Genomic DNA, 25559 nt, shown 5'->3' on the forward strand with positions numbered 1-25559 from the left:
ACAATATTGCCAAATATACAGATGTATATATATATATATATATATATATATATATATATATATATATATATATATATATATATATATATATATATATATATATATATATATATATATATATATTGTTTATATATATTGTTTATATATATATATATATATATATATATATATATATATATATATATATATATATATATATATATATATATATATATATATATATATATATATATATATATAAACAAAATATATTCGTTTATAACACTAAATAAATTGTCTGTGGTATTCCTGCTCAGTTTTAAGATTTTTGTTTGATACTTTTCAATGGCTCATATTTTAAATATGACAATAAATAAACACTTTAATCACTTTTCACTTTGACTTCTGTCCAGTAGATGCCAGTAACACGTGAACAATGCGCAGCATTCTACACACGAGAAGAAGCTCTTTTTATTGACCTGACTGTGAACCAATGACGGAGCGAGAAACGATTGACGTCTTTGTATTTGTTTTAATGCAAGAGCTCTCTAGACCTATCACATGAAGAGAAACGAATGACGTTTTTAAAGTTCGTTTGCTCCAGCCAATGACATTCAGCGATATTCTGAAGCGCGAAGAGTTCAAGGCAGAGAAGAGAGCGAATGGCTAACGGAAACTCCAAAGTTTAACAAAACTATACTTTCAAAATGCTGTTTTTATATATTTTCCGTTATTTTTAACCGTTTCTTTTAGACAGACATCGTTCATTTCAAATTGTTTTGGGTTGTTTTAGCTCGACAGCGACAGGAATCATGACTCGTGTTGAGAAAAATAACGTACGTGTGCGTTCGTTCGCATCAGCTGCTCGCGAGATGTTGCTTGTTTAACGTTGAAATGAGTTCATTGACATTTTAAAAGACTGGTTTCTTCTCTGTCTAATTGACTTCTAAACGTCTATAACGTTACGTATACCACTTGATCGCTGGAGGCGATAATATTGTGCATGACTGCTTTAAAGTGCAGTAATGGCTTCCCAGAATATTGTTTTTGCTATCGATGTGGATTATCGACCAGAGGAGACCAACAGCACGACTAGTGCCTATCAAAACCACCTCAAACACTGGATACTAAGAGTTCTGCTCAGTTTGGGACACAGATATGGACTGGAAAAAGTGCGATGGGGGTATAAATTCTTCTCTTCAAGGACTGTGAAAAGTGCGACACTTATAACCAGAGGAACTGATTTCAAGGAGCTCCAGGAGAAGGCGTTCAGTGATTTCGAAGAGGAGCTGCTTGTCAAATTCAGCGTAGAAGGAAAGTCACCCAGAAGTCGGGAAAGGTCACATAAACTAAAACCCAGCCCGGCTAGTTGTGTCCAAAATGCCTTGAAAGAGATCCTCCTAGACTTCCAGTGGGACAGACCTGATCTGACATCTCCCACCAAGGTGACCCTGAGACCAAGGAGGTCCAGTCGAAGTGGCAGAAATATCCCTCTGCATGATTATGACATGTTAAGCCTGGACAGAAATGTCCTTTTTGTCGTATCTGAATGCCCACGGTCCAAAGCAGAGTTGGAGGACTATCTGTCCATCCGTAGCAATGACGGTAGACATCATAGAGACATAAATGAGCAGGTGCTGCCCAAAGGTCTCATAGATATGCTTATGCAACGCAAAGTTGTGCTTCATTGGGCTGATTCGGGTATATTAAAGGTAAGTGCTTCTCTTATGGAGTTTCTATTGAAAACAATTTCTATTTCAGTGTTTTTGACTACAGTATGGTTTTTAACCAGGTTCATCATGTGGTGGAGGACTACACTGGCACAGACACACTGGCAGAGCTTCTTCGGCAGGTTGGTGGACAGGTGGTGCCCATGCTGTCTCCTGGTTTGCCACCGATGGACCAGCATCCCAGTGTAAGCCATTCACTGGCTGCGGGACTAGATGCCTTTCCTGTAGATTTCATCAATGGCTACCTTCAGTTGCCTGAAAGAATGCACCAACAAGTGTTTCCATCTTTGAGTGGATCGCTTTCCTGGATTGCGGGTAAATATGTTGTCACTGGTGCATTATGTATTTATTTTATTATTATTATATTGTATTTTTTAAATTTATTAATTATTTAATATTATTAAAAATAAACATGAATTATTCATTGTGTGTTTATACACTACAGCTCAAAAGTTTGGGGTCAGCCAGATTTCATAAATTAATACTTTTATTATGCAAGGACACATTAAATTGATAAAATGTTAATAATTACTCATTATGTTGTAGTAAATGTATGCTTTTTTCTGTGAGCTTTTCTATGCCTTTTTGCATAGTAAAAACTGTACCTATGGTTTGCCTTTTTTGCCAAATAACAGATACCTTAACCAAGTTTCGTTTTTTTTTCTTTGATATATTTAAAATATTTATAAAATATAACCTGAACTTTGATATTTATAAAAATATCAAAACTTGTAGGGCTATTTAAAAGCAAATTTCCCATCTGGACATGACTTTTGGTCACAACTGTGTAACTATATGTATGTAAAAGGTTATACAAATATTTCCATGTTTTCGACTTTTATGATAAATCAGCATATTAGAATGATTTCTGGAGGGTCATGTGACAAAAAAAATTCAGCTTTGCATCACAGAAATAAATTATATTTTAAAGTATATTTAAATAGCAAACATTATTTTAAATTGTAATATTTCACAATATTCCTTTTTTTCTGTATTTTGATCAAATAAATGCAGGCTTGTTGAGCATACGAGACTTCTTTCAAAAACATAAAAAATAGTAATGTTTTCAAACTTTTGACCGTTAATTTTTCATACTTTTTGTGCCAGGTGGGAACATGCTTTCCTGTAATGTGACGCTGGAGCCGGTATCATGCAGGCAGAGGTTTCTGCGTGTTCCTGTTGAGGTGATTCTCAGAGGTGTCCTGCAGGACTTCCACACCATCTCTCTCGCACGTCCAGCCTCAGAGAGCTGGATACTGCAGTGTCCAGATGCTGAACTGGGTCAGGAGGTGTTTCAGCACTTAAAGGAGCTGTCCACTGGAGGATCTGCCATGGTAAAATGACCTAATCTGTTGTGCTGTTTTACAATAGATTGGTTCTGGAAGTAAAAACTCTCCATAAGGAAATTTATTTTAAAAGATCACTTTAAAAGAAACCTTTAAAGACAGCCCTACTTTGAGCTACAATGTTATAATTCAGCCTGCATTATTTCAGCTTATTTAAAAATAATAATTTTTTAATAGTGGAATTTTTGGTGAAAAACTACATTACCTATGATGCTGTACAGAAAATTACATCAGTCAGAAAGTCGAAAAAGGAACACACTCCAAAACAGCTCTTTAGCTTTGCCCATTTCCATGAAGCTTTGTGAACGACGTAATTAAGTCGATCTCTCTATGCTCTTGAAATACTGAAATGTTTGTAAATATGCATTTAGTCAAATGACTTGGGAAATTATTTTAGTAAGGTGAGATTATTGTTTTAGGATGCATGTTATTTTAAGTTTAAAAACAGGCCCTCAATGTAATAGGGGACCCTTAATGTAATGCATGTTTTGGCTTTTTGCGTTATGTTCGAAGCAAAGAGAAAGATCAATGCTAGAGCAAGTTATAGTCCATGATAGGTGATGTTAGCATGAAGTGTGATAATCTTGAGAGTAATATCATTTGACTTTATTTACACAGCTAGCAGAAGTGAGAGAAGGAGGTGTGTTGTGTTCAGCGGTGCTGTCGGTGCTCTCCTCCTGCATGGCTCAGCTCACTGTCTTTCAGCCTCTGGTTACTCAGGAAGACCAGCTCCTGCCTGCAGACCTCGTTTCCTTGGACACTACAGACATTTCTAGGGACTTGCCTGACGTCGTCAGCAGTGTTCTCAATGTCATGTATGACATCATGGAGGATGAGGACTGCTCAGGTGTTTGTTTTATCTGAAATAATTTGGTATATTTGTCCAGTGTGCATAAGTTTTTGATCCTATTTTTAAAACAATGTTCTTGCGGTTTCCAGATCAAGTGAAGATTCCGTTAGTCCCTGACTGGGCCGATCAAGAGCTCAAGCAAGTGTCTTGTTCAAGGAGGAATGGGGTGGTAGAAGGGTGGTTTCCTCTGTCTGACCAATCAGGAATCAGCTGCCACTTAATGGAATCAATGAGGTTTGCGATCTTTTACTCTTTTTTTTTTTTGTAAAGATGCATATATTTTTTTATTTTAAATATAATATTATTTAGTAAGATCTTTTAAAGGGATACTCCATCGCTTTTTCATATTAAACTGTTATTTCCTTAACTAAGACGAGTTAATACATACCTCTCTCGTTTCAGTGCGTGCACTTAATCGTTCTGATGCAGCGGTGACATTCTGATAGCACTTCGCTTAGAGTATCCCTTTCAACACATTATTTTTCACATGCTGTAGATTATTGCCTTACCTCTATTCAGTCTGTATTAAACGGGCTTATTGTTTAATTTTTTTCTACAAAGCCCCTTCTTCCAAAAAGCCCAGTTGAACCAGTGCATTGTGGTGCACCTCAATCTTTTAAATGAAAATACCCTTCCCATAATCTTGAGCTTTAGCTTCTAAAGTAGTTGTAAACACAGTTAACAATCTTGTCGGTTTAACCGTATCAGTTTGAGCCCAGAATGTTTTACGGTGGTATGTAGCCGTTGTACTCTTCCAGGTTCAGGAAGTTGTCATCCGTAAAATGCTCTGTGCACAAGCTAACTTTTGGAAATTGTTCTGCTCAGGAACTTGGGGTGTAACGGGCATTGTTATATCAAGATTTCGTAATATAAAAATGCAACGATATGTATCGTATATATCGTTAATTGCTCAGCTTACTGTAACTTAACTTACCCAAAAATGTAAATTCTGGCATCATACTCACCCTCATGTTCTTTCAAACTATGATTTTCATATAGCTTCCAAAATATGATTTTCATATAGCTTCCAAACACAAATGAAGATATGTTTTTATGAAACCTGACATATTCTGGTCCCTCCATTAAAAGTCCATTATTCCTCTTAAACTTAAAAGATCCAAAAGTATATATATATATATATATATATATATATATATATATATATATATATATATATATATATATATATATATATAGTAGATTAATGTAGTAATATCACTGAAACTCCTTAAACTTTCTTTTCGCCCACATTCATTTACATAGACAGGTAGATAGGCCGCATTTACTCACCCTCATGTTGTTTTCGCACATTACGCAAGCATTTGAACATCCGTGTTTACAATATGTTGTTGTAGTAAATTGGTTAATCATATAAAGCCATCTTATGTCTTCAGAAGATTTGGACTATACCACTCGATTGATTATTTCTTTACAATGCCTTTATGACATTTTCTTTTAGATCTTTTAAGTTTAAGAGGAATAATGGACTTTTAATGGAAGGACCAGAATATATATATCTAATAAATATATAAATATCTTCTTAATTTTGACCTAAAATATTGTGAGTTCAGTATCGTGATTTGTATCAAATCATGACATGAGTGTATCGTTACACCCCTATCAGGAACTGTGTTATAAATACATTTTAACATTTAATTATAATATCTGGAATGCTGTGTTTTAGGCAGGTTTGGAGCAGTGATCTCTGTTAAAATAAAACACTTTTGTGGAATTAATTATGCAGATCTTATTCATGCACAGACAGATGCATTACACACTAAAGGAAAAGTAAAACATTAAAAGCATCACATGACCCCATTAAAATTTCTACAAAAAAAGTGGCACATTTTTTTCATGGTCTATTTTTCTTCTACTACTAAAATATCTGTTTTACATGTACAGGCTCCTGCATGCAGCTCCCGAGGAAGAGGAGCGGGGAGAGGAGTACTCAGATACTCAGCAGGAGATCACCAGCAGTCTCTCAGAGATCTATCAGAGCAACACAGCCGGATCGAGTGGCAACCTGAGGTCCAAAAAAAGTAAGTACAAATAGTGCACGATGAGGTGATGCATTGAGTATTTGCTAAATATTCGCAGTGATTTTGTTGCAGATAGTTTTTATTAGGGGTGTCCCTGACAATGGATTTACACACGCGAATCAGAATTGTCGAATCTTTCTATAGTCGACCGATAGTCGAATTATCTATGTGTGTGTGAATGGCTTGGGAGGGGCACGACACTAGTCAGCAGGAGGGGTAAAAATATTTTTATTTTCCTTTACACACTGCACACAGCAACAACTTTTAATAAAGCGGCCAAAACTGCCTGCCAACTGACAGACGAACTGACAATGGCTTTCTTATTTAGGTTTAAATAAAAGGTAATAGGGTGGAGAAACCATATTGAGAAAAAGCTCAGCGTCGCATCTCAGGTATCTCACACCGCCACCAGACGCGCACATTATATACACGCAAGATCAATTTTGAATTGACTTCTGACGATTCGCACGATGAGTGTATCTTGTAGCACAGGGTGAAATCAGTATGTACATTGATGATTTGAGGGAAATATAATATAAATTTAATATAAAACCTTGAAATGGCGTTCTGTGCTGCGTCAGGATTTTAAACAACTTCCTGATGCCACCGAATGCCGCCACCGGTATGTGTACACTCATTTTCATTGAATGTGTTCGAATTTTAAAAATGCGGTGCACCGCTCAGTGCCCTTAAAGGGGTCGCACACCGGACGTGAAGCTCAGCGCCGTGCCAGTTTTTAAAATATTGCGCACCCCCATATTGCCAAAATGGTATGATCCTCGTTTCATAACACCCCTGAAGATTCGACCGTGAGATCGGTGGTCGAATCCAGCTCTGCATATCGATGCATCGAATCTTCGACTATTTGGGGTCACCCCTAGTTTTTATTATTGTTATTTAAGGCTTAATCTGCTCTTTTCAGGAGGAACACAATGCACGCCAGTAAGACAAAAGATGAAGACCATGAGTCGCTCTCTACAGATGCTGAATTTTGCTCGCTTGAATGTGAAAGCTCAAAAGACTCAGGCTGATAGCAGCGCTGCTAGGTCTGCCATAGGGCCTGAAAAAGGGGGCAAAAGATGCTCTGGGGATCGGAGCAAGCCTGGCCTCATGTGTGAGTAGAGTTATTTCATTGAAAAATAAAAACAGGTTTTAAAGCCAGGCTTTAGGATCTTCCAGGTTTTTTTTTTAAAAATGTGTTATTTTAAGCTTTATAAAGTGTGCAGAATGGGATAAATGGATATATCAGAACTGAAAACTAAAATGTTAACAATGATATTCATGAACTCTTATACAGACTTTAGCAGTGAGGAAGAGCTGCTCTCCCACCTGGGACTCGCTTATCAGAAAGCTTTGGAGAACAGATCTGTGTCTGTTCCTTCTCAGGTCCAGGATTTGCTTTCAGTTGTAAAGGCATTCTTCAAAACTAACACAGATTTGGAGGTGAGTCAGAGGAACAAATTGCGTCAGATGTGTATAATGAACTCTGTTGTGCCCTTCTAAAGTATTTCAGTCTAATTAGTTCATTTTGTATTTACTTATAGTCTGAAATGTTAAACTACCTGTTACGTAGTTGTCAAATAATAATGTTCATTTAACTATTTCTCAGCAGGTAACGTTCTTAAATTTGGTGCAGAAACATCTGTTGAAGTCCTGTCAGTCTATTCGTCAACTTTATGGACATTCTTCAGATGAAGAAAGTAAAATCAGGGAGTAAGTATTCAGACAAAAAACAAATCAATGTCCAGATGACAGAACAATAACCTTGAAACATACCTTCATATAGATAATATCAAGGTAATAGACTTCTGACTACAAAACATTAAAACATTAATCATTATACAGATGCCAGCTGCAAGCAGTTCTCAGACTTGAGTTGTGCAGACAACCAGAACAACAAGATGACGAGGAGGTTGTTGAACAAAGAGTGGAGGATGTAAGGAGACAATAAACATTTACAATCCTCAAATGTCATAACCTATAGTTTAACTATGCATCAAAGTCACTATGGACTTGCAGGAATCTTATATGTGTATATATATATTGATTTGATTAAGGTGGCTGATATGTTCCGGATTATCTCCCGGAGTAAAGATGCTGTCTACTTATCCAAGTTTATGCAGGATGAAGTTCTTCCAGTGTAAGTTATCAGTGATTCAGGAATTTACAAAAAATGCCAATTGAATGCAATTCATATGGTGTTATCTCTGATATGGTATCTCCCAGGTACCTGAACAGCATCCCTAAGGTCCTGGCTGACGTGTACCACAGTTTAGGAACTCAGTTGCCCGAGGCGCTCATTGCCGTCCTGCCTTCTGACTTCTTCAGTGATGAGTCTTTGCCTAAGGACAGTGTGTCTGTGAGTTCCTCACCTTTCTCTGCCACACAGAGCAACGTATCCAGTGTTGGAGATCATCTGGAGGAACTCCGCAACCGCTCTGCTAAGAAAAGGAGGTGCTTGTAATAGAAAACAATGTGTAATTATATCAAGTGTTTTGTATCTAAGTGATGAACTCTTTTCTCTTGTTTTTGCAGACAGAGCATGATTACACGCCACAAAAGCATGACTGAGGCTCCTCAAGCACTTCGACAGATAGAAATGCCAAGAAAGTCCACACGTCTGGTGAGATTTTTTCCCTATTGCTTTTATGGTATTATTTTCTGTTTCTTTTTAATGAAACTGACATTATTGAGACATTATTATGAATAAAGGATAATATGTCTGACTGGCAAACTAACAAGTAGATGACAAGCAGGTTAACAAACACACAGCTGAAGTACAGAGACACCGAAACATAGACGCATATAGAATCTTGTTGTCAGTGAATTTATCAATAAAATAGTTTTACATCTGCAAAACTACATGACATTTCTTAGTATGGTGCTAGTGACGTCACTATTTTTGAAGCAGTTAAACTTACAGCTTTGCTATTTGTAGAGACGCTGCTGCAGAACACTGTTGAGAGACACAGACTGTCAATTTAAATGTTTAAGTCAATTAATTAGTTTCTCTCTCTATAATAACTGAATTTGTCTGTATATCAGTGGATCAAGCCTTTTGACAAAACATTTTGTAATTAGCAACGGAGGGAGATGCGTAATAAATTAGTTCTACTGCATTCAAAAGAGCATTTTAAGGACAACCTGACAACTGTCTTTAAATAAAACAACTGAATAATGTCTTGAGGTGGGGTTACCGCAGTTATTACAAATGGAATAATTGATTCCGGTTTGCCGAATCAACTTTACATCACGGCCTTAAATGTTTTTAGTTTTTTTTCCGTATAAATGGCCAGTTGTCAGTTATTCTTTATTTATTCATTATGATCATTTTATCAAATTATCAGAAATCGCATCGATTAATTTCACAATCCTATACTATCCTATCATTTGGTGTAAGGGAGTGGCAATTTCACACCCTGTCATGCCAATGGCTGTATGCCACTGCATTATGCATCTTGCAGTGATGGTTAACAAACAATTGATTAATTGACAATTAATTTCAATGATGATCGATATTAGGAATTTGTGTAAACTGACATCCCTAGTCAGAAGAACCAAAATACTAAAGTACCCTATTTTGGGAATTGCAGACAAAGCCAAAACTCAGTAGTGTCCCAGTAGAAAAACCTGCTGTGGAAGAACCATTACCACCACCAAAGCAAGCTGTTCAAGGTAATTGTCTCATCCCGTTTTAATATTCAAGCTGTCCTATGGTTGAGCTGCTTAAAAAAGTTGTTGTGATCTGTTGTTGTACCTTTTTTTGTTTCCAGAGGTAACAAAGGTAAGAAGAAATCTCTTCAACCAAGTGACCGTATCGCCCTCAAAGTCGTCCAAAATGCCTCGAAGCCAGTCTGTCTCAGCAGTAGAGGGGCTCAAGAAACGCAAGCGTTCAAATATGGAAGATGATGGTAATTTTTTTTTGTTGATAGTGAGAGATTGTTTCATAAATCACCACTGTAGTGTGTGAATTTGAGTCTTAAAATCTTTGAATTTCAGAACGGCACGCTCTTCTGACAAAGAAAGTATCTGAGACACCGCTGCATAAGCAGGTGTCCAATCGCTTACTTCACCGGCAAAGGACTGGCAGGTGAGTCCTGTGACCTACAAATATTTTTACATTTTCACTATATTTGTTCACTGTTACCTGTAATTTTTATGGGAAGCATCCAGTTTGGAATTTAAATCTCCTGTGTTTCTGTTGCCCTCTTCATCACAGGAGATCTGGAGAATCTGATGTGTGCATTATTGAGGAGTCTCCTGTCAAACCAGCTGCTGGTTGGTGTCTTAAGATTTTGCTACAATGTCAAGCATAGAATTACCACTTACTAATAGAAAGTGCTCCAATAAATAATTTGTTCTTAGATTTGAGGAGGAGCCCAAGAATTAAAAGCCTTACCAGGAGACATTCCAGCGTGTTCTATTCAAGCTCACAGCCACGTTCCCGAAACCTGGACCGCGCTATCTCCTCTTCTCAACTCTGCCACTCTGAGGGCAAAGGTGCACAGGAAATAGATGGTGTTTTGACAACACTGTAAAAATAGCCCATATGTCATTAAGCTACTAGATATAAAATGTTTTCAATGTGTAGTTTTTGAACATGCTGTAAAGGTGTATGCTGTGGCATTCTCAAAGTAGCCTTGTCTTCATTTTTTCAGGTGGATTCAATGTTAGATCTGTTAGGTCGCCAGTTCGGCTTCTTTTTGGTGCAACCCAGTCCCCTAGTCATCTACGGTACACTACAGCATCCTCTTCAGAAGATCAAGGCAGCAAAGGGTTGTCACTTAGCTCTGCAATTTTTGAGGTAATATCCTTTCTTTGCAGTTGATAAAATAACATGGAATACCAAAAGAGCAAGTCCTGTCATCTCCTTTTTTTAATAAGATCTATTTGTTTTTCAGAGTCCAAATAAAACTCCACAGAAGTTAAGATCTGATCCAGTAGGATCTGCAGTTGGGTGCAGAACCCCACGGTCCCCAAAAACTCCAAGCCAGACAGTTGGGGAAAATGGGATGGCTCTGCGAGGGAGCCCCTTTCGCTCGCCTGTTGCAAAAAGTTTAGTGGTAGAGACGCCTAAGAAAAGCCCTCTAAAGGGAATACTAAAGACTCCAATAAAAAGCCTCTTGGATTGTGTTTCACCTAATGGCGCTTGGCTGAGGAGCCCAGGCGGTAGAACGCCAAAAAAGAGTGTGACATGGTCTCCATCTCCACGGAAACACCTGTCAGAAAACCCAAACAATGTGCCAGAGTCTCCGATGTTTACAAAAAGATACTCACCAAGGCTGATTACACCGGGGAAGAATAGCAGCCCAGAGGAAAGAGCTGTTTTTAAAACACCTGAAAAGGTGCCCCAAAGGAAATCCAAGTCATCTCCTGGAATAATGCCTAGGACACTAGAACTTTCTGGAAATCCTGATCTAGAAGCATCTCAGTCTATTGAAAGATCGGGAAAGATGATGAGAACACTGAGTTTACCATACAAGATTACTGAAGAATCTGGTCAGTTTTCCTCCGTTGACTCACTACAGTCCGATTCCGGGCCAATTACTTTCTGTGTTTCATCATTGAAACCAAATATAAAAACGGCAATAAAAAGCCCCAGCCCAGCTGACAGGATGTGCACTCGCTCTGGTAGGACACCTGTTAAAAAGTCGGTGTCAACTTCTAACAAGTCAAGAGTCACTGCAGGTACTAGCCCTTCACCTTGTAAAGGTCTGTCTTTGGCTGTAGCAAAATCAAGTGCATCACCATCCCATGGACCATCTAGATCAGATATCAGCTATCAAAGCAGTTCATCCAATCAACAGGAGGATAAAATAATTGCGCAAATTGAGACTAACCATGGAAAAACTGAAGAGGCATTATCTTCTGACTCTCAGCAGTTTGATTGCTCTGAATTCAGCATGACCACAGATGATGAAAGCATTGACATATCGGAGGCCTCAGTGGTGAAGACCCAGCTCATAGGGGGCATTAAGATGAACATCGCTTTTTCCAGAAAACCCTCTAGATCCTCAGAGGTTTTTGAATTTGAGGGCAAACAAGCCACCCCGTCCACAACAACAGCAAGTCGCAGCTATGGCTTCCGTCAAACTCCAGACCGGCGCCAACGAGAAGCGGAAGCACGTCTTGGATATCCCTCGGGAACACCAAAGATTTCCACCCCAAGAACCAGGCGAACTCCTGCATGTGGAAAGAAGTCCACTCCTCAGCCACTTACTTATGAAGTGGAGATGGAAATGCAAGCATCAGGTCTGCCTAAACTAAAGTTAAGACGGACCGATTCTTTCAGTGCAGGTGAGGCAACAAGTAGTGCCACCAAAGGCATGGCCTCACAGCTTGTGCACCGTAACATGTCAAATGTGAAGGTGCCACAAGTTGACAGCCCTCTTGCACAGTGTTCTAGACATCCTGGCTGCATATCTCCATCACTCTGCAGTCGAGGAACCCCTGCCAAAAGTACACCTGGGAAGGGTGTTCAGACATACATATGTCAGTCGATCACTCCCACACGGTACCCAGCAAGTAGCCAATCCCCTTTGGCGTCCCCACTTACTCCATCTCCTCAAAGCAGAGGGTGGTCAACCCCAGAGAACCTCAACAGTTGGCCTCGTAAGAAAAGGGCTCGAATTGAGACTTGTGGGAGCAAAGAGCAAGTCATCAAAGGGGTTCCTCTTCTGGAAAAGCCTGGAGTATTGGAAGACCCAGAACTTGAAGGGGTTTTCTGCATTCAGGGGGTGGAAGAACTCAAGGAGTCGCTGAGCACCCCAGTTAGTCAAAGAAAACTGGGTTTGAGATCAAGCCAGGTGATGCATCGTCAGTGCTCACCACAAGGCATGGACTGGACCGAGACTGTGGTTCAAGAGTGTGATATTATAGACCCTACAAAGACTGAACAGTTTTCATGGAAGGGCATGAAAGGTACAGTAAAACTTGGATGCAATTTATAGCAAGTTCCCTGTGTTTCCGTTACTTGTCTGTAAACATTGTCGTTTGAATGTCTTGCAGTGGACACCCCTAAAGTAAAGAAACCTGTGTCTGCCAGCGGAATCTTTGCTCTCACTCAGTCACCTCTGTTATACAAGAAATCAACTGTAAATAATGAAGCATCACAATTTAATGGTAAGACAATAAAGGTGTATTAAGAGGTATGGGTTTATCAGGTGCACCATCATGTGGTCGGATAATTTTTTGTCAACATGCATATAACGTTTGCTAACTCGATTTAAAAATAATAAAACAGTGGCCAAACATTACATTTAAATTAATCTGAAAAATCGCCTCAGCCCTAAAGTCTGTAAACATAAAGAAGTTCCGGCTAGTAGGCTATATCGCATGTGAGGATGCTGCAGGTGGCGGATCATTCATAGCCTTTTCTCACAGGAATATTTAAATGTATAATTTTGATGGCAGATTGTAATCCAGAAAGATCTAAAAACATCAATCATCAGTGACAACTGAAGATTCACCCGCAGTCAAAAGCAAAAGATTAGACTGTTCAGAAATTGAAATCTACAAGTAACGCTAATACACAATAAATACAAAGTCACACAATGCTGATTCGGCATACTTTTTCCGATGACAATTTCCGGGGGACAAATCTTAATTTGGTCATGCTTTCAAGATGTAGAATCTGTGATTCCGAAGTACAGTATCCACAACGGTGCGGTAAATGAATGACAGTCACACAAACTCCTTGAAACATTAAATCCTGCCCTGTTAGGAGCCGTGCCCATGCACAACCCACATAAAGAAAACTCCGCAAATAATTGCAGTTGCAGTTTTCAGTCAAAAATGGCAACAGGGAGGCAAAATTTACAGACTGCAGCTTTAATCTGACACAAATGAGAATGAGATCACAGCTGATGTTTTACTAAAGTTAGTTTTTGTCAACTAGAACTTACTTTCCGCTCAATTTTAAATTGTTGGAGCTCTGACTGAGAGCTTATGGCATATGTATCAACACATCGAGCTTTAGCGCTTGTGCAGGTTTTTCTTAATCTTAACCTTCTCACTATAGCCCTGTTTCTACGGAAGCTTATTGAATTCACTTGAGAGAAAAAACTCTACTCTGTTTTTCTGAATTAATGACTTAATTATCTCAGAATTATGAGAATTTTTCATGAATACATTTTTTTTGCTCTGTTTTTCTGAATTAATGAGATCCCTCAAAATCCAGCCAATAGCTCTATTTTAGCTGGATTGCATGGAAGTAAACATGTCCCGCCTTTCAAATTTGTGCAGACAGCCGATGTCATGAAAATTCGTATAAATAGTAGTATAAATAAGTGTGCAATCTTGTGGAATGTATACGCTAAAATGAGTTTTGGTGTGCATATGGTACACAGTTTTTCACATGCTTATGATACACACTTTATGGCGTATTATACATACGAACCCCCCACCCCACCACCCCCAACAGCATGTCATATGCATGCACACGAAAGACTGTGTAGCACGTGCATTATCTCAGTAAACATTCCACACAATATACATTCCAGACGATATACATTAGACACGATTTCACACTCGTAATATTGATACGCATTACTATGTGATCGTGTTAAGATGAAGCATCTGAAATGCATTCAGGCTGGCTACGTGGTGACACGAGACAATCGGGCAATTGTTGAAAATACTGGATCCCCATGGAGTGCAATAGCAATGTCAAGCAGATCAGAATGTTCTTTTCTGCTGTCTTGAGGTGTCTGCACAAAGTTGATGCACCAAAAACAATACAATTTTTATTACTTAAAGACAATGTCTCAAACCCAAAGTAAAATAAATCCGGATTAAATTTGAAAGGCGGGACATGTTTACTTCCATGCAATCCAGCTAAAATAGAGCTCTTGGCTGGATTTTGAGGGATCTCATTAATTCAGAAAAACAGAGCAAAAAAAATTGTATTCATGAAAAATTATCTCATAATTCTGAGATAATTAAGTCATTAATTCAGAAAAACAGAGTAGATTTTTTTTTCCCAAGTGAATGCAATAAGCTTCCGTACGTTTCCACCAAAATTACCCGGAACAATTTGTACCAGGAACTTTTTTTACAGGAACTTTTCTCCCCCCAGACCTGCAGCCATGCAGCTGTCTGCGTTTCGACCGCGATAAAGTTCCGAGAAGATTAGGCAAATTAGTCTGGTGATGTAGGACTGCACGCGACTGTTCCTCCAAGCCAGTGACGGACAAGGGCTGTCACTTTGTATTCGATATTCGAATATGCATTCGAAGATGACGTGAAATATCCGTAATCGAACTATAAATAAACTATCCGGTTTTTAAAGTGCCATGTAGCGCAATTTTTTTTTTACTGCCGGTGCGTTTACATGGAGCACTGTAATCAGTTTAAAAGTCCAATCTGAAGGAAAATGCCCCATATAAACACCTCAATTGTAATAAAAATGCCCAAACTGAATGAAATTGTAATCGTTTTGAGATAGGTGGATAAACCTTTTCATGAATCGATCAAACTAAACATTTCACTATGTAAATGACCTGACCGGATTACTTTTGAGTGTGCTTCCTTATGTGATGTACACAGCGCGCGCCTTCACCACTGAAGAGCACACGTCGCGCTCATGCACCAAGCATGACAAGAGAGGAAAATACATTTTTCTGAGGGATAAACTTTTTATTTCATAAGAAGTTATGAAGATAGTGTTGGCCTAATGACACTGTCCCTACGCCTATGCAAGCAAACAATCATTAACTACTTCAACTGCGCCTGACATTAGAATTTATTTTTTCTGAGATGATTATTACACTTTACAACAAATGAATAGCTTTTATAAAACCGTATAAGTCCTGTTGGCTGTTGAGAGTTACTATGGCATCCGTAAACACATTCCAGCTGCTGGAGATGAAGGCGTTGTAGATAATTGAATATATTCGAATGCATTGCTTGATATTTTAATTCCGTTCAATTAGATTTTCTTTTTTAAATGACAGCCCTAACGGACAGTAATCATTTTTGCGTGTACCGATTGAAAGATTTAGTGGACTGTTTACATAAGACGTTATCTAAACCGATCTGGTGTTTACATGTGATGACTTTCAATCGCAATCATTTTGTCACATAAGCAGTTTGTCTGCCACATCAAAAATGTCAACGCTGTTTTCTCCAGCAGCTATGTGTTAACTGAAGCCATAGCAACTCTTAACGGCCACCAGGACTAATACAGTATTATATTATAAGCTATTTATTTGTTTAAATAATCATCTGAGAAAAAAAAAAATCTTCTGTCAGGCGCAGTTAAAGTAAAAACTGCCTGTGGCAATATACGCTGTGTCATTACTCCAACATTATCTTCGTAACTTACGAAATAAAAAGTTAACCCCTCAGAAAAATGAACTTTCCTCTCTTGTCAACATGAGCGCGGCGTGTAAGACTGATTATTACTGAATGTAGACCGAACCTCGCAAAAGACTTTTAAAAATGCTGAGTTGAAATAAAATGCTGCCTGAGCTCAACCAATCAGCATGTTCAGCGCCCAAGTCCCGCCCTCGAAAGTTCCTGAACTTTTAAAAAGTACTACCTCGCGAGCATCGCCGTTTGGAGGGGGAATTATTTACCCGGAACTTCATTTAGACCCTGGTTCCTGCGGTCTAAACACACAAAGTATCACCCAAAGTTCCTGGTTCCTGGCTAAAGTTCCTGTGGTGGAAACGGGGCTATAGAGGATATAGCCTGAGGGAGCAGCTCTTAATATAAACAGTGAAAATTAAATGAATAATTAAAACAACAACAAAAGTATAATGACATGACATAAGGGGAGAATTCAAACATTGTTCAGTTATTAGCCTCAGTTGGGAAGTGTTTTAGGATGTCAAATATTTTTTGTGCTTTAGGACCTTTCAAGATTTTTAGAGATTTCATATACATTTTAAATTCATTTAAAAAAACAACAAATTTGGGAGATGATTTCACAATTCTACATTTGTGAATGAAGAATTTAGCTAGACATACAATTGTATTAATACAGAGTTCATCACCTTTGTTTTGTAATATCAGTCCAAACGTTATGTCGTCCCTAGAGAGAGAAGTTGGGAGTGAGGACATCTTTGGCTTAACCCATTTATATATATCACACCAAAAAGTTTGAATTACATTACATGAGAAAAAAACATGGTCCGTGGTTTCAACATCATTTTAGACCCTGGTTCCTGCGGTCTAAACACACCGAGTACCACACAAAGTTCCTGGTTCCTGGGTAAAGTTCCTGTGGTGGAAACGGGGCTTATTGCTTCCTGTTGTGATTTGTATAATCATTTGAATAAACCTAGCAAAATAGTAAAAAATAAAAGTCCTGTCATGGTTGAGGAAAATGTAAGCATTTATGTTGTTAATAACATGATAATTTATACTTTCTCCCAACAGCATCAAATGCTGAGCTGGATATCTCTCCCCTTTGCCAGCCGAAAAGGCGACGGACTACTAGTAGGACTTACAGCCGAAAGAAACTTCTAGAATGAGTCTGTCATTACAAAAAATAATTTTGTTTCTTATATTGCACTTTTTTTTTTTTTAATAAGTTTTATTGTCTATAATAATGCATTACCCAATATTGATCTAAACATTTATTGTGAAAATAACGTGGAAACATTTTTCTTTTGCATTTTCAGTGTAATTAAATTAAGCTTTAATTGCTGTTGTTTGTTCAAGTAAGTGCTTTATTTATTTGTGCTCATTGTACTGTGGATTGTTTTTTATGTTGCATGGTGTTTTAACAGCGGCAGCTCGTTTGCAACATTTGTGATATGTGAACTAAATGTAAATGTTAAACAGATTTTAATAAAGAAACATGTTCTTATACCTATGCATGCTGCTGTTTTTCCTAAACTTGTTTTAGTGAAATATCTGGACATATAGTTATATAAATAACTTCTTATTTTTTCTCAGTTTAAATGTGCTTTAAGTTGGAAAATGTTCAATAAATATATTTGAAGGCGGGAGGTTGAAGGAGAAATGTTACATGATTGCATAATGGTTTATTTAACATTTTCTAAAGATATAAATGTTTAAGAGCCACTTAATTCATACAATTTAAATGTGACAAATGTCACAGTGGTATTATATAAGAACCTGATAGAACCCGGCTTCAACATTATATAGAAACCCTCCTCGTATATAAAGTAGGCAAATATTTCTAATTTAAATATTTAAAATATTGCAAAGAACAAAACCCCACAAAAGATTTGTTGACTTTGAAGCTGATGCCTTTCTTGGAAGAATCCTTATTTGCCTGTCACTGACAGTAAACTGCACCATCTAGTGCATTACTGGGGGATCTGTCTGTTGCTTCTTGTGGTCCATTTCTATTAAAATGCTATAAAAATGAAAACCTGCCTAATTATGCTTTACCAAAATATACTTGACATTTCCTGACACGTTAAACACATCAGATAAAATCTGACTTTCAGCCATAATGTAAACGCAAGTGATTTACAAGAGAGTGTTATTTGACATAAGGTCATGCTTATTCTTTAGATGCTTACAGGAAGATTAGTCTGTCACAAATGCTCTCGAAACAGACATAGACAAGGATTATTACACTTTGCTTTATCATAGTGCCACAAGAACCATGATTATCTAATGAATATGCCTGCAAATTCAATGTGGCTGCCACATACAACCAAATAAATGTGTTTTCTCTCTATAAAAAAATAAACTAACAAAGAAACCAGATTGATCGTAGGTTTAGTGGGCCTTTTATTTCACGATCCTTCCAAACATACAAAAAAACAAAACAAAAAAAAAAAGTACAAAAGGAAAATTAATTCACCAAATCCCCCTCCCCTTTTTCCATGAGAAAGAAATATGTAGAATTGGTCTCAAAAGTGCATCTCTCCAAGGTACAGTGTAGGGAAAACAATCTCAAATTGACAAATCTGTACCTCTTCCACTTATCTAAAAATCACACACAGTCTGGCCGTCCCGTCACAAGCTTCCACAGTGTTCCCAGAGCAGCAGGCCCAAGAGAGGGCCGACAATGTGACGTTGGTCAGAGCACTCGCTTCACTAAAGATTGGAATATAATTTATGTCTCCTGCAAGAATTCCCTCCTTGGTTGTTGGGCTGTGATTGTTTATAACTCGGACTTCTTCTTCTTTGTCTTCTTGTCGTCCTCTTGAACCACCACAGTGTTTGCAGCCTCCCTCTTCAGGTAGGAAATGAAGTCGCTGACTTCACGACCTCCCTGAAAGTCAAACGCCGCAGATTAGATTCACTTCTCAATGGACGTTTGGAAGTGTGCATTAACCAAAGTCAATTAAACAAACCTCATATTTCTTTGGATTCTGCTTCTGACCAGCAGGGGAGAAATAGATGGTGGGGAATCTGGAAGCAAACAATCAGATGAGCAAATCAAAACATTAGCAACAAACTACAAATGAGACAAACTTATCAAAAACTAAAACTATCGATCATGACATACCCCCTAACTTCATATGGAGAGGGGACGTCGTTCGCGGTGGCATCCATCTTTGCGATGACTATGTTTGGACTGTTGGAAAGCTGTGAAAAAAGATCATATTAATGAAACTGTCAATATTTCATAGCGATTGATATAATAATCGAGGTCTGAAAACTAACCTTCTCTCCTAGTTCTTTGTATTTAGGCTCCAGGCTCTTGCAGTGTCCACACCAGGGGGCGTAAAACTCGATGAGAACGTCCTTGCTGTCATCATTTACAATTGAGTCAAAGTTCTCCGCCACAAGAACCTTCAATCATATGGATGGAGTTGCAGGTTATGTAAACTAGTTATTACAAAACAAAATTATTATTAAATGCTAAAACCTAAATCTTTGACGCACCTTCACGGGCCCATCGTTGTTCTCAGGAATAGGCTCAGATTTGAGGTAACGCTTCAGTTTTCCATCAAAATAATCTTGCAGGAACTTCTCCAAGGCCTTTCCATCACGACTGCGGACACAAAAGAAATACTTTTTTTTGTTGTTTTTGGTTTTTTGCAAAAACTATACATATTTTTTAACAACAACGTACGAGAACTCGTCCTTCATGACGTATTTATCTCCCTTGGCAGTACGGATGCCAACGAGAGGCAGCTCTCCACTGCTGCCGTCCAGACCCAGCTCAGACACGTCATGACTGAAGCTGTTCTTACTGGCCACAGCGAAGCTGAGCGTCTTCCCCTGATCCAGGAAGCTCTTGGCCACCTTCATTACTCTGGACAGAGAGACAAGTATTATCAGAGCATGACCACGGTCAGTCAACATTTCCACTTAATTCCCGACACTGTGTGGATGCAAAGAACCGCCTGACGCGAAGTGGAACATTAAAATCGATTAAATGCACAACTAGCTGCGGATTATCCCACTTATACCATGGTCATTTGCCAACATTGACAACTTACTGTAGTTGTTTGCAGCGCAACATGACTGGAAAGATCAAATTGACAGTTAAGTCTGTCACTTACTGTTTGTTGAATGATTTAGAGCATTTATTTAAAGGACAACTCCAGGGAATTTTTAAGTCTATCTTGAGCATTATATTTTTGTGAGTACAGTCTATAGAAAAATTGGTCCTTGCAACACGGAGCTGTTACAGTTACTTTAGTTGCTCACTTTCTGACATGACTGACAGTCCCTCAGATTAGAAATAAACTAATGTCTTGAATTTTATGTTGTAACTTCAACCGTTCACTGAACTGAGACACGTTTTGCTGAGAGATTTGATGAACTCACGAGCAGCTGATACTGAGCATGTGCGTGTAACTGAACGGGCAGCGATTCTCGAATCAGCAGTGCAGAATCGAAAACAGTTTCTTTCGGACACTTTCAATACTGAGAAACGACGAGCAGAGCCTATTTACACACACACCGCTCTTCCCAACTGGACTATTTGCCTTGTTTCCGGCTACAACGGAGTTCCCACGGGACTTTAGCGCGAGACTACAGCTAGCTGCCTAATACAGGTGAATTCAAACAATAGCTAAGTGGCTAAAGCATCTCACTGTCAAGTAAGGGCCCTGTTCATGTTGGACAGAAATTTTAATTGCATTTTGTGTCTGTTAAGAGGCACAAAAACGCCCTTTACGTTTATGCCCCCAAAGCGGCCGTTTTAGCTGAGGGGGGGGCTCTGGGAATTAACTGTAACAGCTCCGTGTTGCAAGCACCAATCCGGTTCGTTTTTTTCTATAGACTACTCAAAGATATAACGATCATGATAAACGTAAAAATTTGCTGGAGTTGTCCTTTAAAATTAATAATCGGGAGAGAGTGGAATTCATAGCTGCGTATTACCTATTCTTAATATTACTAAACTGTAAAACGTTTTTGCTGGTTTAACTTTTAAAAAAAGTAAGTAACCTGGTTGACTTAATTTCAAGTTTATTGAAATTAAAAATTTGAGTTGATACAATGAAGGAAATTGGATTAATAAATAGAAACTCAAAATATTATTGTAACGGAATCACACACAAAAAAAAAGATGAATAAATTTGACAGGTTTCACTGAGTCATCACAAACACACGTACCCAATACGCTTACAAAATCTTTGAATAAATGTTGTGGATTCTCAAATGTTCATTGTATTTTTTTTTTAATTTTTAATTTCAATTAACTGAATTAAGGCAACCAGGTAACTTATGTTTAAAAATATTTTACAGTGTACATAGTACTGGAACTACCTGTGCATTAAACATTTATTATACTCCTTCCAGCCAATCAGAATCAAGAATTCAGACGGACCATTATAGTGTTATTTTAGTATTATTGAGATACTATTATAATCATAATCATTTATTTTAAAATAAATAAAAATAAAAATTTTTTTTTAAACCATTTATATATAAAAACATTTCAAATGTTCCTGAGGAACCAATGACAAAATGGAGTTCTACCTGTTCCTCCAGTAGTTGGAACCCTTGGGGTTCTTCTCATAATCCACATCATAGTAGGCCACCAACAGGTCCTTGCCTTTAAGCTGGTCTTTGTTGTCATCGGTCATGTGGGGACAGATGCCAAAGCTAGCATATGATCAGAAAAGGACTTATATTAAATATTTGACCATCAAATACATCAGAAAGGACTCTGTGCCCTATTTTTCTCAGTCTCAAGCTGAAACATACATGTTGTCCTGAATGAACTTCTTGATCTTTGCACTTGAGAACTTCTCCTCAGTGAACTTCACAGTGCTGTCTTCAAATTTGTTGCTGAGATGAGGTGGCCGGAACAAAAGAATTCCCCTGCAATATGCATATATAAATGTTTTTTTAAAAAAATTAGAAACCAAAAGAAGAAATTCTGTGAAGCTGAAACCAAAAGCACTAGGAACAGAAAAACCTCACATACTCTCCGTCAACATCATGTTTCTTCAATAAGTCCTCAACGTTAGTGTGGGCGAAACGGTAGGACTCTCTGAAAGTACTGGCCGCCTTCAGGAACTCTCCCTGAGCACTACTTCCTCCATCAGCGAAGAAGCCTGGAGACACGGAGAACCATTAGACGAAGGAGTATTGATCCATACAGTACAATACGAGGCACTAAACAGTACTATATAACGCCACCACTTACCCACAACACTGGCATCACGGTCCCCGATGAACTTCTCGAACTCAGCCTGACTCTTGAGCTCCACCGAGGCTGGGCCGGCCTGTTTCTTCAGGTGGCTAACAATTCCATCTGTTGGAGAAATGAAAAAACAAAGACTTTAACAATCTGATAAAGAAACTACTTACACCATCACCAGGCATGACAAAATATGAAAATATACCTGCTGTCCTGGGACCATCATAGCCCCCGGCATCCTCTCCGTCTCTGAAAATCTTCAGGGTTGGGTACCCACTCACACCATATTTGCTGCACACATTGGAACTGGAGGTACAGTCCACCTAGATCATAGAGATTGATATTAATAGCAATCCTCCACCAGACCCAAGACAACCATTGTGAAATTAATGTTTTCGGACACTTAAGCAAATCATTTGTAATTAAACAAAAACAAAGTTGTATCCTTTTTTCAACTCACTTTACATTGCACTTACATATGCAACATTATTTCTATTTTATTTGAAATATGATTAAACGTGTACTGCTGAATGTACTAAAATATACTTTATTGTAACATTTGTCATGTATTAAATATTTGTAATAAAACATTTTTAATGATTAAGTTGCAATTTAGAACATTAAAATTATAATCAACTTAAAATGTGATAATCAAACTACATTTACAACAATAAATCTAATTTAAAAAAGACTTAATACTTTCGTAAAGTAAAACTTTTAATTTGACATTATCACAAAGTGCACTTGAAATTGAAGTGTACTCTTTATGTACACTTAAGAGGCCTTTTATTTCACTAATATTACATTATCTGCAAGTGCAGATTTTAACAGGCAATAGCCAACAATACATTGGTTGGGTCAAAATTATGATGATAAACCGTAAACATATAAAAAAATGTATAAGTAGTAGTAATGCGTGTTGCTAAGGACTTCATTTGGACAACTTTAAAAGAGATATATAGTTTTTGGGCACCCTCAGATCCCAGATTTTCACATTTTTGTATCCTAAAAAACTAAACAGCAACGCTTATTTGTTCAGCTTTCAGATGATGTGAATGGTTATGACTGGTTTTGTATCCAGGGTCACATATATATTTTAATATTTGAAGTACAATACAAGAGGACACTTTTACACAAGGGAAGGCCAATTCATTTCAAAAAGGTCTTCAATAGAATACAGCAACCTGAAAAATAATATTAAAGTCTATAGAGAGAGATTGTGTTTTTTCCAGAAAATTTGCAGGGTTGAATAACAATACCTTAGCAAGTGGGGCAATGCCTTTTAGTCGAGTGGCGGCTGCCTCATACTCAGGGGCAAGACGTTTGCAATGGCCACACCTAAAAGTGAACATGACACATGAGGTTTATTATTTTGTAAAATTAGTCTACTAAGACAGAATGATAAGGTGTGCAGTGAATCGTAATGGTGACTGAGGCTGTTCTGACAAAAATATCATTTTCACATCAAAAACAATACCTATATCATTAAACAAAACAATAAATATATCTAGTCATAGTAGCCTAATTCATTGATAAGTTGTGTCCCAGGTTAGTTAGTAACCCTGAGCTACGTAATCGAGCGTTATCCAATCACACACAGCCAGCGAAACTTCATTGACCAATCAAAACGTTACAACGGAGGGCGACCGAGCCTACAAACATCCTTGTTTCCCGCCCACATCTAAGATTTCTATCTAATAAACTGCCTAAAGCAGCAAACTACCACAAACATTAAATCTGACATAATTTAATTATGCAAGTCTGCAAATTATTCTAAAATCATACTATTTCACACGGAGAACAAACAATCATAGAACGTTTGCTTCTTATGCAGAATACAAGTTCTTAAACGGACAGTGGACCTAAAAATGAGAAGTCATCATCAGTTACTCAATCTCATGTGTTTCCAACCTGAATGACTTTCTTTCGCCACATGGAATTCAAACTGAGATTTTGTGCAGAACGCTAGGCGAAGCTATGCTGACAACGAAGTAAACCACTATAGTATTAGCAAAGAAGAGGAAACGCTACGAACAGGAAGTGATTGATACAATTAGTTTCATCCATAACTATGGAGCCGCGTGGATTCGTTCTGATCCCAGTGAGCGTCTAAAAGTCTTTATCACTCTATATACATCCCCAACTTGCTTCTAGTCATCTCACGACCTTGCAGACTTATCCGGTGACTAAAGCAGCAGTTATGGTTACTTTCGCTTTAGCACAGCCTTGCAGTATTATTAAAAGTCTCGTGTACGCATGCAATGCCCAAACAATTATACTGGGTAGGTTTGGCATTCAGAATGCCAAAAAAAGCATAATAAATACATACGTTGTCATTTATAAACAAATAAGTGTGTGTATTAGCGTATTTTATTGAGCTCTAGTGCACTACATTTTTAAACCGCATGAAGAAATCATAATTAAAAAGCCAGAATCGTCTTATACTCACCAGGGTGCGAAGAATTCCACCAGAATGAGGCTGTGGTCTCCGATTTTGCTGTCAAAATCGTCATCTGTGAACTCAAGCACATCACTCGCGCGCGCGGCCGCTGCAAAAGCAGCGACAAATAGCACAGCCAGCATCATTTCAAACCCTTTTCAGTGCACAAGTGAAGGGAATGGTTGATAACCTGACAACCCTTAATGATTTGATCCTTTTTTTATGTGATGCGGTATAGGGAAGGAGTGCGCAAAAGAAAGGCCCACTGGATCTGGCACCCTGCACTCAATGAAAGGGAAAGCGCAGACGGACGGCACGGATGTGCAAACCCGGAGCTCTTCAAAGTAACCAAAGTGTGGCATCTCACTATTGGATTTTCAACCCCGTCATGCAGTTGCAATCAGCCAATCAGAGCCCGGGAAACACACACTTCCGGGTGGGAAACTCATCCTTTACATGTTACAAGGAAAAAGAGTTGCCTTTTGTTTGTTCTTTAAATGTAGGCCTACTGTCGAAATTGTATTTGAGTTTAAAATGCTATTTTCTGTGGAAGTGTGGAGAAATTTGTCTTCAGGAAACTCGTTGTCAACTGATTGAACTTCAACATTGACTCCTGGGCTTCATTGAGCAAACTGTTCTTT

General features: G+C 38.1%; 2 protein-coding genes across 3 annotated transcripts; one reads left to right on the forward strand and one right to left on the reverse strand.

Moving 5' to 3' along the window:
* Window positions 1-608: 608 nt before the first annotated feature.
* On the forward strand, window positions 609-17759 carry ticrr (TopBP1-interacting, checkpoint, and replication regulator). 2 transcript variants are annotated; one of them, XM_067436800.1, is made up of 22 exons: window positions 609-1691; window positions 1772-2024; window positions 2817-3043; window positions 3674-3902; window positions 3995-4139; window positions 5808-5944; window positions 6867-7058; window positions 7242-7387; window positions 7554-7657; window positions 7790-7880; window positions 8002-8084; window positions 8171-8398; window positions 8480-8567; window positions 9538-9619; window positions 9718-9855; window positions 9944-10034; window positions 10164-10222; window positions 10310-10444; window positions 10603-10748; window positions 10846-12865; window positions 12953-13066; window positions 17327-17759. In XM_067436800.1, the coding sequence occupies exons 1-22, from the start codon at window positions 1005-1007 to the stop codon at window positions 17419-17421; spliced, it is 5490 nt and encodes a 1829-aa protein (XP_067292901.1). In that variant the 5' UTR covers window positions 609-1004; the 3' UTR covers window positions 17422-17759. The 2 variants fall into 2 exon arrangements, with proteins under 2 accessions (XP_067292901.1, XP_067292902.1); XM_067436801.1 differs by having other exon boundaries at window positions 7557-7657.
* Window positions 17760-18641: 882 nt separating this feature from the next.
* On the reverse strand, window positions 18642-25255 carry pdia3 (protein disulfide isomerase family A, member 3). The gene is made up of 13 exons (XM_067436766.1): window positions 24928-25255; window positions 23738-23816; window positions 22684-22801; window positions 22485-22592; window positions 22263-22392; window positions 22040-22156; window positions 21812-21937; window positions 19953-20135; window positions 19763-19871; window positions 19541-19669; window positions 19383-19462; window positions 19228-19285; window positions 18642-19145 (listed from the first exon to the last, which is right to left on the reverse strand). The coding sequence occupies exons 1-13, from the start codon at window positions 25062-25064 to the stop codon at window positions 19035-19037; spliced, it is 1485 nt and encodes a 494-aa protein (XP_067292867.1). The 5' UTR covers window positions 25065-25255; the 3' UTR covers window positions 18642-19034.
* Between the last annotated feature and the right edge of the window lie 304 nt (window positions 25256-25559).

The sequence above is a fragment of the Pseudorasbora parva genome, chromosome 25, assembly GCF_024679245.1.
Source record: "Pseudorasbora parva isolate DD20220531a chromosome 25, ASM2467924v1, whole genome shotgun sequence".
Taxonomy (NCBI): Eukaryota; Metazoa; Chordata; class Actinopteri; order Cypriniformes; family Gobionidae; genus Pseudorasbora; species Pseudorasbora parva.

Bases quoted from the DNA above. Each gene is read 5' to 3' on its own strand.
- ticrr (XM_067436800.1), top strand. From the start codon at position 1,005: ATGGCTTCCCAGAATATTGTTTTTGCTATCGATGTGGATTATCGACCA. The intron at 10,223-10,309 runs GTTGGTGTCTTA...ATTTGTTCTTAG, and splicing joins TCCTGTCAAACCAGCTGCTG to ATTTGAGGAGGAGCCCAAGA. The intron at 10,445-10,602 runs GTGCACAGGAAA...TCATTTTTTCAG, and splicing joins CTGCCACTCTGAGGGCAAAG to GTGGATTCAATGTTAGATCT.
- pdia3 (XM_067436766.1), bottom strand. From the start codon at position 25,064: ATGATGCTGGCTGTGCTATTTGTCGCTGCTTTTGCAGCGGCCGCGCGC. The intron at 22,593-22,683 runs GTATATTTTCAT...TTTCTCCAACAG, and splicing joins TGATGGTCCCAGGACAGCAG to ATGGAATTGTTAGCCACCTG. The intron at 19,670-19,762 runs GTGCGTCAAAGA...ATATGATTGAAG, and splicing joins ACAACGATGGGCCCGTGAAG to GTTCTTGTGGCGGAGAACTT.